Source organism: Macaca nemestrina, chromosome 10 (assembly GCF_043159975.1).
Source record: "Macaca nemestrina isolate mMacNem1 chromosome 10, mMacNem.hap1, whole genome shotgun sequence".
Classification (NCBI taxonomy): Eukaryota; Metazoa; Chordata; class Mammalia; order Primates; family Cercopithecidae; genus Macaca; species Macaca nemestrina.
In genome coordinates, this window is record NC_092134.1 from 24,116,119 (window position 1) to 24,130,110 (window position 13,992).

General features: G+C 46.8%; 1 protein-coding gene across 5 annotated transcripts in view; it reads right to left on the reverse strand.

The window, feature by feature from the left end:
• Window positions 1-13,992, reverse strand: part of LOC105493456 (acetyl-CoA carboxylase beta) — a 166,463-nt gene that overhangs the window by 75,823 nt on the left and 76,648 nt on the right. For all 5 annotated transcript variants that reach the window (XM_071071168.1, XM_011761132.3, XM_011761128.3 and 2 more), the window contains 4 exons: window positions 7,946-8,107; window positions 5,554-5,717; window positions 1,497-1,647; window positions 1,310-1,413 (listed from right to left, as the gene is read on the reverse strand). In XM_071071168.1, the coding sequence (XP_070927269.1) occupies window positions 1,310-1,413; window positions 1,497-1,647; window positions 5,554-5,717; window positions 7,946-8,107 (581 nt within the window). The remainder of the gene's footprint in view (window positions 1-1,309; window positions 1,414-1,496; window positions 1,648-5,553; window positions 5,718-7,945; window positions 8,108-13,992) is intronic.

Here is a 13,992-nt window from a genome sequence, read left to right on the forward strand (position 1 = left end):
CACTCCAGGCTGGGTGACAGAGCGAGACTGTATCTCAAAAAAAAAAAAAAAAAAAAGCTAAGTCTGATTAAAAGGCACACACAGAACCTGAATCACCCCGAGGAGCCTGATATTGCTCAGAACTTAAGGAATCAGCACTTGCTGAAGGATCTGAAATCTTAAAAATGCTTTTTGGGAGCAAAATCCATAATGGCCTCTCGGAAAAATTTCACAAATGGGATCCTGCCTCCTGCTTATGAAAGAAACCTGAGCAGGGACTACGATTTTACTACCGTTCAAAAGCATAACAAAGCACTAAAAACGTTTCTCGCCGGCACGGTGGCTCACACCTATAATCTCAGCACGTTGAAGAGTTGAGGCAGGAGGATTGCTTGAGGCCACGAGTTTGAGAACAGCCTTGGGGGAGATATAGTGAGGTCCCATCCATACAGAAAATTTTAAAAATTGGCCAGGCATGATGGCATGCACTGGTGGCCCCAACTACTTGGGAGGCTGAGGTGGGAGGATCACTAGAGCCCAGGAAGTCGAGGCTGCAGTGAGCCGTGATCACACCACTGCACTCTAGCCTGGGTGACAGCCTGGATGACAGAGAACTCTCTCTCAAAAAAAAAAAAAAAAGTCCTTTTACTTTCTTTTTGATAGTTCCTTTGCCTCTTGCAGTAGTTATTAACTGGGGGTGATTATTCTGCTCCTAACCCTGGGACTTTGGGCAATGTCTGGAGATGTATTTGATTGTCATGGCTCAGAGGGAAGGGCTGCTCCTGGCATTTAGTAGGGAGAGGCCAGGAATGCTGCTAACATCCTACGATGCACAGGACAGGCTCCCAAACAAAAAATGATCCAGCACAAAACGTTAAAGTGCTGAGGCTGAGAAACCCCGGCCTATCCTAACAGAGATCGCCTGGTTGCTTTCCATTCTGGTCCATTTTATGATGACCCTCTGATTCAGGTCTGGGAATGCACCCATTTGTAGAGATGACCTTTCAGCCGCTTTGCTTCCCAAATCCACCTCCTTGAACTCAGAACTCCTGACTACTATGATGTACCTTACACAAGTCAGCATGGATCTCTACACAACAGTCTGTACACTGACTGCTACCCTGGCCTCGAGAATCCCATTCCCTGACCCACCGCCTCTTTGAGGGTGGCCTAGGTTGATCCGCAGAGGAATTTCCCCGAGGCAAGACTGGAGGAGAGACTCACCAATTGCCTGGTGACCAACTGGCCACACAAATAAAGGAGACAGGTTCTGCCTCCTAAGCTGCTAACACATATCACAAAAGCAGAAGGGAACTGCCACAGGCCCTACCTTTCCAGGCAGTGTAAGAAATCTGTCATGCACGTTCTGAACATCGCATCCGCCACGTTCAAGGCCCCGCATACCACCCCAAGCATGATATCCGGTTTCTCCGCCTAGGAGAGAATGTACTTCAGTATCCTCAGGAAGCTGAGGTCTCGGCCATCCAGAGGGGAGACACAGGCAGCTCACTCTCCACCTGCACTTTCTCAGCAATGAGGTAGTCCAACCACCCGGTGTCGATGTCATTGTTCTGGAAGCTCTCGGTCTCCAGGAGGTTAATGAGGTATTCCACGGTGGTCCTAAAGTCACCTCGGATGGACAGTTCCTTCAAAGCCACCACCATGTTCCTTGAAGGGAAAGGCACATGGATCATTCTCCAAATTCATGCATACATCAACGGAGTTGCTGCAATCATGTGGTTCAGAGAACTAGAAAAGCACAGGAGTGGCCAGGTGTGGTGGCTCATGCCTGTAATCCCAGCACTTTGGGAGGTTGAGGTAGGTGTATCACTTGAGGTCAGGAGTTCGAGACCAGCCTGACCAACATGGTGAAACCCCATTTCTACCAAAAACACAAAAATTAGCTCAGCATGGTGGAGCACACCTGTAATCCCAGCTACTCGGGAGGCTGAGGCAGGAGAATCGCTTGAACCTGGGAGGCAGATGTTGCAGTGAGCTGAGATCGCCACTGCACTCCAGCCTGGGCGACAGAGCGAGACTCTGTCTCAAGAAAGAAAAGAAAGAAAAGAAAAAAAAAAAGAAAAGAAAAGAAAAGAGAGGAGAGGAGAGAGGAGAAAAAAAAGGAAAGGAAAGGAAAGAGAAAAGAAAAGCACAAGAGTTAAGAGAAGGCTCTGAGTGACACAGCCAGTACATTGATTCAGCACCACGGTTTACTGCCTGGGTAATCTTGGCCAAGTGACTTGGGAGCTCTGGGCCTCACTTTCCTCATAAGGAAAATGGGGAAACAGCCCTGACTTCAGAAGGGTGTTTCCGAATTGAAAGGAGACAACCCATGTAATGCACATGGCCACTGGTCAATAAATGTTAACTACAATGAACGTGATTAGTTACCATTGTTATCATTATTGACTATAATAGTTAATGATTAGTAGACAGAGAACCGGCCAGCCATGGTGGTTCACGCCTGTAATCCCAGTACTTTGGGAGTCTGAGGTGGGAGGACTGCTTGAAGCGAGGAGTTCAAGATCAGCCTGGGAAAAATAGTGAGACCCTATCTCTACAAAAAAGTTTTTTAAATCAGCCAAGCTTGGTGGTACGTGACTGTATTCCCAGCTACTCAGGAGGCTGAAGGGGGAAGATCACTTGAGCCCAGGAGTTTGAGGCTGCAGTGAGCTATGATCACACCACCGCATTCTAGCCTGGGCAACACAGTGAGACACCATCTCTTAAAAGAAGAAAAGACAGAGGGAAAATTGGTCACTGCCTCTGTCTCTTCCTTGACCTATTCCAATCTCCTCCTGTCCCCAGAGCTGGTGCCACCCTCTCACCATCCACACAGCTGCTCCACCTGTGTATGTGGGGTGCACCTGCAGATGGATGGCACTGTCACCCAGCTCAGGGGCCTGGTGGGCCCCATGGCTGCCTCTCCCCAACACATAGCCTCCAATCTCCAAGTGCACCAGTTCAAATGGCTAAACCTCAGGCTGGGCGTGGTGGCTCACGCCTGTATCCCAGCACTTTGGGAGGCCAAGGTGGGCGGATCACCTGAGGTCGGGTGTTCAAGACCAGCCTGACCAACATGGAGAAACCCCATCTCTACTAAAAATACAAAATTAGCCGGGCGTGGTGGTGCATGCCTGTAATCACAGCTACTTGGGAAGCTGAGGCAAGAGAATCGCTTGAGCCCGGGAGGCAAGGTTGCGGTGAGCCAAGATCGTGGCATTGCACTCCAGCCTAGACAACAAGAGCGAAACTCCACCTGAAAAAAAACACAAATGGCTAAACCTCTACTCCCTATGGCTTCACGGTGAGTGTGGGCAGGTATCTGAATACCTCTTCTTCTGGGAGAGAAAGCTTTCTTTCTTTCTCTTTTGAGACGGAGTCTCACTCTGTCGCCCAGGTTGGAGTGCAGTGGCACAATCTCAGCTCACTACAACCCCCGCCTCCCAGGTTCAAGTGATTCTCCTGCCTCAGCCTCCCAAGTAGCTGGGATTACAGGCGCCCACCACCATGCCTGGCTAATTGTTATATTTTTAGTAGAGATGGGGTTTCAGTCTTGTTGCCCAGGATGGTCTCGAACTTAGTGCTGGGATTACACGCGTGAGCCACCAAGCCCCCTTTTTTTCTTTTCGAGATGGAGTTTCACTCTTGTTGCCCAGGCTGGTGTGAAATGGCATGATCTCAGCTCACTGCAACCTCCACCTCCCAGGTTCAAGCAATTCTCCTGCCTCAGCCTCCTGAATAGCTGATATTACAGGTGGCCACCAGGACGCCCCGCTAATTTTTGTATTTTTAGTAGAGACAGAGTTTCGTCCTGTTGGCCAGGCTGGTCGTAAACTCCTGGCTTCAAGTGATCCGCCGTGGCCTCCGAAACTGCTGGGATTACAGGCATGAGCCACTGTGCCTAGCCGAGAAAGTTTTCATGTCTTGCAGCATCCTGTGTGCTGTCAGCAGGTAACAGGGAAGGACACTGATGACCCCATTTTGGGGGTGAGAAAATGAAGACCCAATGAGGTAAACCAAGGGTATCCACAGGCCATGAGTCACCTGTGGGTCTGGAAGCCGGGTCTGAGTTAACCCGCTGGCCTCACGGGTGCGTGGCTTGTCCCAGTTTCCTCTGGGCGGTCCCCATTTTAGCACTGAGAAGTCCTTCAGCCTGAGAAACTAGTGCCAGGAAAACCAGGAGAGCTGATCCCCCTGCTGGACTCTCACTAAGAGCAATAAGAAAAGCTGGAATTTCTGCCTATGAGTTCTGTTGAAGTTGCAGTTGGTCCACTCGTAGCACGTGACAAGCCACAGGTCACTTCACTCGGAGGGGTCTGGGTTGGCTGACCTGTCTCCCGCGTCCCATTAAGCCCTTTTTGCTGCAATCTTCCATAAACTTCAAGGATCTCAATTTTTCACTAAGCATGATTAAAATTAATTATTCTAAGCTGGCAAAGAAAGCCTGATCATCAAAACTGCCCAACTCAATTCAATTCATGGCTAAGTGCCCCAGGCCAGATTTTAATGCTAAGGCCTTTGGGATTTTTTCACTCCGAAGGGCAGTTATTTACCCACACAAAAACCTTTAATTACAAAGTAAACTAGTTTTCTACCTTTCCACACCCATGTCAAGTCAGGGCAAGTGTTGGATGTGGTGTGTCAGAATTTGGGGGTCCCTCTGTCAATGTGGGCTTCTCAGCTCTGCAGAAACTATCACAAGCATGGGAGGACTTGGCTGAGCTGGGGACATGGGGCTGCTGTCACAGGCCTCGGTGGTGGGTGGTTCACAGCAGGACACACTCCTTAAAATTTAGTCTTCCACATGAAATACAACCAATTAGGGAACTACCGATAAGGTTTAAATGTAAAGGAGCTTCCTTCCCCCTTTCTTCAGCTATAGTACTTAGCACCTTTTAACCTTTGGGTACTCCTTGAACGATCTTTAGATCTCCTTCAAGCTAGACCTCTTATGAGCTCAAGACCAAATGACATGGTGCACTCATAGGTTTTGATCTTGAATTTCAAGCACAGGGTATTTAAAATGGGGCCTACCCTGTGATTTACTTTTCTGGGTCTCCTCAAATGCAACTGTATCTGAAGCCCCAGGGGACCTTTTAGTTTCTTAAAGGAAGGAATTGGGAAAAGGGGGAAGTGGGAAGGGAAGGAAAGAAGGAAGGAAGGAAAGACGGAGGAAGAAAGGGAGGGGGAGGAAAGCAGAGAAGGGAGGAAAAGAAGGAAGGAGGGAGGAAGGGAGGAAGAAAGAAGACAGGAAGACAGGGAGGAAGGGAGGAAAGAAGGGAAGGGGAGGAGAGGGGAGGGGAGGGAATGGAAGGGGAGGGGAGGGCAGAAGAGGGGAGGAAGGAAGGAAGGAAGACAATGGAAGGGAAGGAAGGAAGGAAGAAAGAGAGGAAGGGAAGAAGGAAGGAAGGGAGGAAAAAGCGAGGGAAGGAAGAGGGGAAGAAGGGAGAGAGGGAGGGAGGGAAGGAAGGAAGGAAGGAAGGAAGGAAGGAAGGAAGGAAGGAAGGAAGGAAGGAAGGAAGGAAGGAAGGAAGGAAGGAAAGAAAAGAAGGAAGGGAGAGAGATACTGACGAAATGGCCTCTTCCCGGTTCTCTCCCCAGGAGAAGCAGTGCCCAAACTGGGAATCCGCAAACTCATGCAGGCCTCCAGTAGCAGCCACACTGAAGTAACCCCACACGTTCTTGCTGCTGCGGAAATTCAGTTCCTGGACAGTCCCGGAGCTCGGCTTAAACCCCTGGAGTCCGGACAGAAAACGCAAAATAGAAGAAATCACTACTCCAGATATATTTTCATCAGAATTCAGTCCTGGGAAAACCCAAGAACCCCTACCCTAACCAAAAGCTTAGGGTACTCAATAAAACACTGATATCTCTTGTTACAGGCATGGATGTATCTATTCATGGGTGTACCCATATGAGCACCTCAATGCCTATAATCCTTATTTTTTTTAGCTGTAAAAAAATAACCAAGTTGGATCAGTCGCAGTGGCTCATGTCTGTAATCCCAGCACTTTGGGAGGCAGAGGTAGGAGGATCACTTGAGCCCAGGAGTTCAAAACCAGCCAGAGTAACATCTGGAGACCCCATCTCTACAAAAAATAAAAACAATTAGCCAGGTGTGGTGGCACACACCTGTACTCCCAGATACTTGTGGGGCTGAGGCAGGAAGATCTCGTGAGCCCAGGAGATTAGGCTACAGTGAGGCACGACGATGCCACTACACTCCCACCTGAGTGATAGAGCAAGACCCTGTCTCTAGATAAATAAATAAACAAAATAAGTGAGTTGGGACAGAGATGGCAGTGCAGGTGTTAAATGGGCGAATGTTGATGACGATTGGAGCTGGGTGAAGGGACATTCTGACTTTACATGATTGACGTTTTGAAAATAAAAATTTAAATAACAGTGAAGACAGGTTAGATTTCCAATTCTGGATCATGAAAACCTCTGCAGGTGAAGAAATCTAGGGCGCCCCAGGCAGGGCCCTTGCTGCTGGGAAGGGGCCATTTCATCGGTATTTCCTTCCTTTCCTCTCTCCTTCCTTCCTCCTTCCCTCTCTCCCTCTCTCTCTCCCTTCTTCCTTCCTCACTTCCCCCTTCCCTCCTTCCTTTTCTACCCCTTCTTCCCTCCCTCCCTCCATCCCCGTCTTCCTCACCCCATCGGCCAGGCTGCTGCCAACACACACCTGATCCCCTCTGGGGGAATGGCCCGTCTGCCTCTGAGTACAATTTTGGTAAGAGTGGGTGGACATGGCACCTGTCACTGGGATTAGGGCTCCTGAACTAAGGGATGAAGGTTTCTGGGAGAGGTATGTAGAGGTGAGAGATGGAGAGACCCAAGTGCCTGGGCTGTTACCATACCTGGTCCTCCATCCTCCCAGGAACCTGGGAACTAGCCATCATCCCTCCAAAAAATTCCCCCTTTGCATGTCCACCAGAGTCGGTATTTGGTTCACAGCCAAGAACCCCAAATGAATGCAGCTACCCTAGCTTAAAATTATTTAATTAAAAGGGGTGGAGGTGTACCCTCTCTTACCCCCAGGTTCCTGACTGTAATAATTAAGCCATTAAGTTGTAGTAGATTGATGAGTCCTGTGACAATCAATGGTTGCTATGCATGTAAACTGTAAGGGATGCCAGTTGGTTTGTTTTTTAAGACCCAAGTAAGACCAAGTCACAAAGGGACTGTCTACAATGAGCCAGACTTTATACTGTGGCAAAAAGCACACGGGGCCAGAAATCCAAGGACTAGGGTTCTAAACCTGGCTGCTTGTCCCAAAGATAGGCATGGCTTTTGGAATCCACTGACGGGTCTCAGCAGGTCCCAGACAAGAGACAGGAAGCAAGTTACCCCAGGCTCTTTGCCTGTCATGTGGGGTGACAATGTCCAGCAGCAGGAGTTCCTATAAGAGAGCACTGAGACACGGGAAGGCTCGGCCCAGAGCCTGGCAATAATCCAAAAATCCAATAAATCCAGCTGGGTGCGGTGGCTCATGCCTGTAATCCCAACACTTTGGGAGGCCAAGGCGGGAGGATCACTCGAAGTCAGGAGTTCGAGACAAGCCTGGACAATATGGTGAAACCCCGTCTCTACTAAAAATACAAAAATTAGCCGGGCATTGTGGCGGGCACCTGTAATCCCAGCTACTTGGGAGGCTGAGGCAGGAGAATCGCTTGAACCTGGGAGGCGGAGGTCGTAGTGAGCCAAGATCGCGTCACTGCACTCCAGCCTGGGTGACAGAGTGAGACTTCATCTCACAAAAACAAGAATAAAAATAAATAAAAATCCAATAAATCCAATAATCCAATAAACCATGGCCTGTCCCTTCCCATGCCTCAGTTTCCCCATTTGTAAACTGAGATGCCTGGATAGCTTATGGGTGTCTCTTCTCAGGCCAACATCCAGGGTCCCCACATGCTGGGAGATCTGAGATGGTGAAAACACAGGGGCCCGCATAACTTGCCTCATCTGGGTTTTCACTGGTGATTCTGGCGGCAATGACGTGACCTCGGGCGAGGGGAGGGTTTGACGGGGTTTCGAAAGAAATGGGAGTCACTCCCCATGGCGACTCTCCGTACAGAAGCCGGATATCCTTCAGCCGGTGCAGTGGCACGCCCATGGCGATCTAAAATCAAGAGATCCAACCCACAGACTGTCAGCCCTACCAGAACACGGCCCCAAAACACCAGGCACAGTGGTAGATGCAATAGAGGTTCAGTCAATGATTTAGGATATACAGACACTACTCTATAGACAACATGGTGCTCTACTGTGGCCAGAAAGCCAAAGAAAGAAAAAGCCATAAGGCATGAATCTTTCATGGTGGAGCAAATAGTACATTTGGGAAAAGGAAAAATATTTATGAAAGGACATCACACAAGAAAATACATGCATTAAGTAATACACGCACTAGACTTTTACAGCTAGGGAAGGTGAGAAGTAACCATGTTGGCTGTAGAGTTAAAGGAGGTTTTTGTAAAGGGTACCCAAACAGGAAACTGGACATGAAGAATTGGTAAAAAATAGACAATTATGGAACCAGCTTAACCAAATGATCAGAGTTAGCATGCTTCATGATGGGATGTATTAAGGACACAACACCTGTGTAGCATTCTGCCAAAAAGTGTAGCAGGAATTGAACAAGGAAGAAACATCAGAGAAATCCACAGTGAGGGACATTCTGCCTGAGCTCCTCAAAAATGCCAGTGTTCATGCCTGTAATCCCAGCACTTTGGGAGGCCGAAGCAGGCAGATCACTCGAGCCTAGGAGTTGGAGACCAGTCTGGGCAACATAATGAGACCCCATCTCTACAGAAAAAATTAAAAAAACATTAGCCGGGCATGGTGACTTGCACTTGTGGTCCCAGCTACTCAGGAGGCTGAGGAAGGAGGATTACTCGAGCGTGGGAGGTTGAAGCCGTAGTGAGTCATGATGGTACCACTGCACTCCAGCCTGAGTGACAGAGCAAGACTCCATCACAAAAAAAAAAAAAAAAATTAATGCCAATGTCAAGGATGAAAAAAGACTATGGAATGCTTTCAGATTAAAGAGATTAAAGACACATGAAAATAAAATGGAATATGTCACCCCGGGTTGGATCCTGGACTTAAGAGACAAACAAAAAACAGCCATAAAGAGACATTATTGGGGCCGGGCGCGGTGGCTCAAGCCTGTAATCCCAGCACTTTGGGAGGCCGAGGCGGGCGGATCACAAGGTCAGGAGATCGAGACCACAGTGAAACCCCATCTCTACTAAAAATACAAAAAATTAGCCGGGCGCGGTGGCGGGCGCCTGTAGTCCCAGCTACTCAGGAGGCTGAGGCAGGAGAATGGCGGGAACCCAGGAGGCGGAGCTTGCAGTGAGCCAAGATCGCGCCACTGCACTCCAGCCTGGGCAACAGCGTGAGACTCCGTCTCAAAAAAAAAAAAAAAAAAAAAAAGAGACATTATTGGAACAACAGGGAAAATATTTAATGTGAATGGTATATGTTAGATATAGATGTGGTATCAATGCTTATTTCTCAAGTGTCATAACTGCACTAGGGTATTGGACCAGAATGTTCTTGTTCTAGGGGGCCCTTAGAATGAAGTATTCAGAGGCCATATGTTACGAAGTTTCACTCAAACCACTGCTCAAAAGATTGAGCCCATGGCCAGGCACAATGACACACACCTGTAATCCCAGCATTTTGGGAGGCCGAGGTGGGCTGATCAATTGAGGTCAGGAGTTTGAGACCAGCCTGGCCAACATGGTGAAGCCCTGCCTCTACTAAAAATACAAAAATTAGCTGGGTGTGGTGGCGTGCACCTATAATCCCAGCTACTCGGGAGACTGAGGCAGAAGAATTACTTGAACCTGGGAGGTGGAGGTTGTAGTGAGCCAAGATCGCACCACTGCACTCCAGCCTGGGTGACAGAGAGAGACTCCATCTCAAAAAAAAAAAAAAAAAAAAAAAATGATTGCGCCCCCTAAAATTATACAAACAGACAGAAGAGAGGCAAAGCAAATGTGGCAACTGATGGATCTACATGCAGGGTGTATGGGTGTTAATTGTATCATTCTTGCAACTTTTTTGAAATCTTTCAAACTAAAAAAAATAGAGAAAAAATTTTTTTAATTCTGCAGAAGGAAGAAAAAGAGGAAGGGAGGGAGACCAGCCTGGGCAATATAATGAGATCCCATTATGGGAAGAAAGAAGGAAGGAAGAAAACAATAAAAACAATTTAGAGAAGAAATAAAGGACATCCTAATTGGAAAGGAAGAAGTCCAATTATCCTTGTTTACAGATGATATGATCTTAAAATTGGAAAAACCTAAAGAATCCACCAAAAAACTATTCAAATTGATAAAAAAAAAAAAAAAAATTCAGTAAATCTACAGGATACAAAATCAACATACAAAAATCAGTAGCATTTCTATATGCCAAGAGCAAACGGTCTGGAAAAAAAAATCAAGAAAGTAATTCCATTTATGATAGCTACAAATAAAATAAAATCCCTGGAATAAACTTAACCAAAGAAGTAAAAGGTCTTGATAATAAAAAGCATAAAACATTGATGTAAGACATTGAAGAGAACACAAAAAAATGGAAAGATATTCCATGTTCATGGTTTGGTAGAATCAGTATTGTTAAAATGGTTGTATTACCCAAAGCAATCTATAGATTCAATGCAATCCCTATCAAAATACCAATGACATTCTTTACAGAAATAGAAAAAAAAAAATCCCAAAATTTATATGGAAACACAAAAGACCCAGAATAGCCAATACCATCCTGAGTACAAAGAACAAACACTGGAGGAATCAAATTACCTGACTAGAAGTTATACTACAGAGCTACAGTAACCAAAACAGGGTGGCACTGACATAAAAACAAACACATAGACCAACAGGACAGAATAGAGAACCCAGAAACAAATCCATACATCTACAGTGAACTCATTTTTGACAAATTTGCAAAGAACATGCAGTGGGAAAAAAGTCTCTTCAATAAATGGCGCTGGGAAAACTGGATATCCATATGTCGAATCATAAATGAAGAATCAAATTCTTCAAATCAAAATGAACTAAAGACTTAAATCTAAGACCTCAAATTATGAAACTACTAGAAGAAAACATTCGGGGAATTCTTGGGAATGTCAGTCTGGGCAAAAATTTATTGAGTAATACCCCAAAGGCACAGACAACTAAAGCAAAAAAGGAACAAATGGGATCAAATCAAGTTAAGAAACTTTTGCACAGCAAAGGAAACAATCAACAAAGGGAAGAGACAACCCACAGCATGGGAGAAAATATTTGCAAACTATCCACCTGACAAGGGATTAATAACCAGAATACATAAGCACCTCAAGGATGAGCAGGGTGACTCATGCCTGTAACACCAGCACTTTGGGAGGCTGAGGTGGGAGGGTTGCTTGAACCCAAGAGTTTGAGACCACTAGACAACATAGCGAGACCTTATCTCTACAAAAAATTTTAAAAAGTCAGTTGGGCATGGTGGTGCACACCTGTAGTCTCAGCTACTCAGGAGGCTGATGTGGGAGAATCACTGGAGCTCAGGAGGTCAAGACTGCAGTGACCCATGATCATGCCACTGCATTCCAGCCTGGGCAACAGAGCAAGGTTCTGTCTCAAAAACAAAAAAGAAGCTAAAACAACTCAGTAGGAAAAAGTCTAATGAATCCCATTAAAAACAGACAAAAGATCTGAATAGACATTTCCCAAAAGAAGACATACAAATGGCAAACAGGCATATGAAAAGGCACTCAACATCATTGAACATCAGAGAAATGCAAATCAAAACTACAATGAGACATCGTCTCACTCCAGTTAGAATGGCTTTTATCCAAAAGACAGGCAATAAGAAATGCTAGCGTCTCAAAAAAAAAAAAAAAAAAAAAAAAAAAAAAAGAAATGCTAGCGGCCAGGCATGGTGGCTCAAGCCTGTAATCCCAGCACCTTGGGAGGCCGAGGCGGGTGGATCACAAGGTGAGGAGATCAAGACTATCCTGGCTAACACAGTGAAATCCCGTCTCTACTAAAAATACAAAAATTAGCTGGGCATCATGGCATGCGCCTATAGTCCCAGATACTCAGGAGGCTGAGGCAGGAGAACTGCCTGAACCTGTGAAGTGGAAGTTGCAGTGAGCCGAGATCACACCACTGCACTCCAGCCTGGGTGACAGAGCAAGACTCAGTCTCAAAAAAAAAAAAAAAAAAAAGAAAGAAAAGAAAGAAAGAAAAGAAAAAAAAAAGAAATGCTAGCAAGGACGTGGAGAAAAGGGGCCCCTCATACACTGTTGGTAGGACTCAAAATTAGTACAACCACTATGGAGGACAATATGGAGGTTCCACAAAAAAACTAGAAGTAGGCTGGGCGCGGTGGCTCAAGCCTGTAATCCCAGCACTTTGGGAGGCCGAGACGGGCGGATCACGAGGTCAGGAGATCGAGACCATCCTGGCTAACACGGTGAAACCCCGTCTCTACTAAAAAAAAAAGAAACTAGAAGTAGATGGGTGCCCAAGATGGCCGAATAGGAACAGCTCCAGCCTCCAGCTCCCAGCATTAGTGACACAGAAGATGGGTGATTTCTTCATTTTCAACTGAGGTACCAGATTCATCTCACTGGGGCGTGTCAGACAGCTGATGCTGGTCCGCGGGTACAGCCCAACCAGCGAGAGCTGAAGCAGGGCGAGGCACCGCCTCACCTGGGAAGCGCAAGGAGGAAGGGAATTCCTTTTCCTAGCCAAGAGAAATTGAGACACACAACACCTGGAAAATCGGGTAACTCCCACCCTAATACTGCGCTTTACCAAGGGTCTTAGCAAACGGCACACCAGGAGATTATATCCCACACCTGGCCCAGAGGGTCCCACGCCCATGGAGCCTCCCTCATTGCTAGCACAGCAGTCTGAGATCTAACTGCAAGGTGGCAGGGAGGCTGGGGAGGGGTGCCCGCCATTGCTGAGGCTTAAGTAGATAAACAAAGCTGCCAGGAAGCTCGAATTGGGTGGAGCCCACCGCAGCTCAAGGAGGCCTGCCTGCCTCTGTAGACTCCACCTCTGGGGACAGGGCATAGCTAAACAAAAAGCAGCAGAAACCTCTGCAGATGTAAAAGTCCCCGTCCAACAGCTTTGAAGAGAGCAGTGGTTCTCCCAGCACGGAGGTTGAGATCTGAGAATGGAGACTGCCTGCTCAAGTGGGTCCCCGACCCCTGAGTAGCCTAACTGGGAGACATCCCCCACTAGGTGCAGACCAACACCTCACACCTCACATGGTGGGGTACACCTGAGATGAAGCTTCCAGAGCAAGAATCAGATAGCAGCACTCACTGTTCAGCAATATTCTGCAGCCTCCGCTGCTGATACCCAGGCAAACAGGGTCTGGAGTGGACCTCAAGCAATCTCCAACAGACCTACAGCTGAAGGTCCTGACTGTTAGAAGGAAAACTAACAAACAGAAAGGACACCCACACCAAAACCCCATCAGTACGTCACCATCATCAAAGACCAAAGGCAGACAAAACCACAAAGATGGGGAAAAAGCAGTGCAGAAAAGCTGGAAATTCAAAAAATCAGAGCACATCTCCCCCTCCAAAGGAATGCAGCTCATCGCCAGCAACAGAGCAAAGCTGGACGGAGAATGACTTTGACGAGTTCAGAGAAGAAGGCTTCAGTCAATCAAACTTCTCAGAGCTAAAGGAGGAACTACGTAACCAGTGCAAAGAAACTAAAAACCTTGAAAAAAGAATGGATGAATGGATAACTAGAATAATCAATGCAGAGAAGACCTTAAAAGAACTGATAGAGATGAAAACCATGACATGAGAACTACGTGACAAATGCACAAGCTTCGGTAACTGACTCGATCAACTGGTAGAAAGATTATCAGTGACTGAAGATCAAATGAATGAAATGAAGCAAGAAGAGAAATGTAGAGAAAAAAGAGTAAAAAGAAATGAACAAAGCCTCCAAGAAATATGAGATTATGTGAAAAGACCAAATCTAC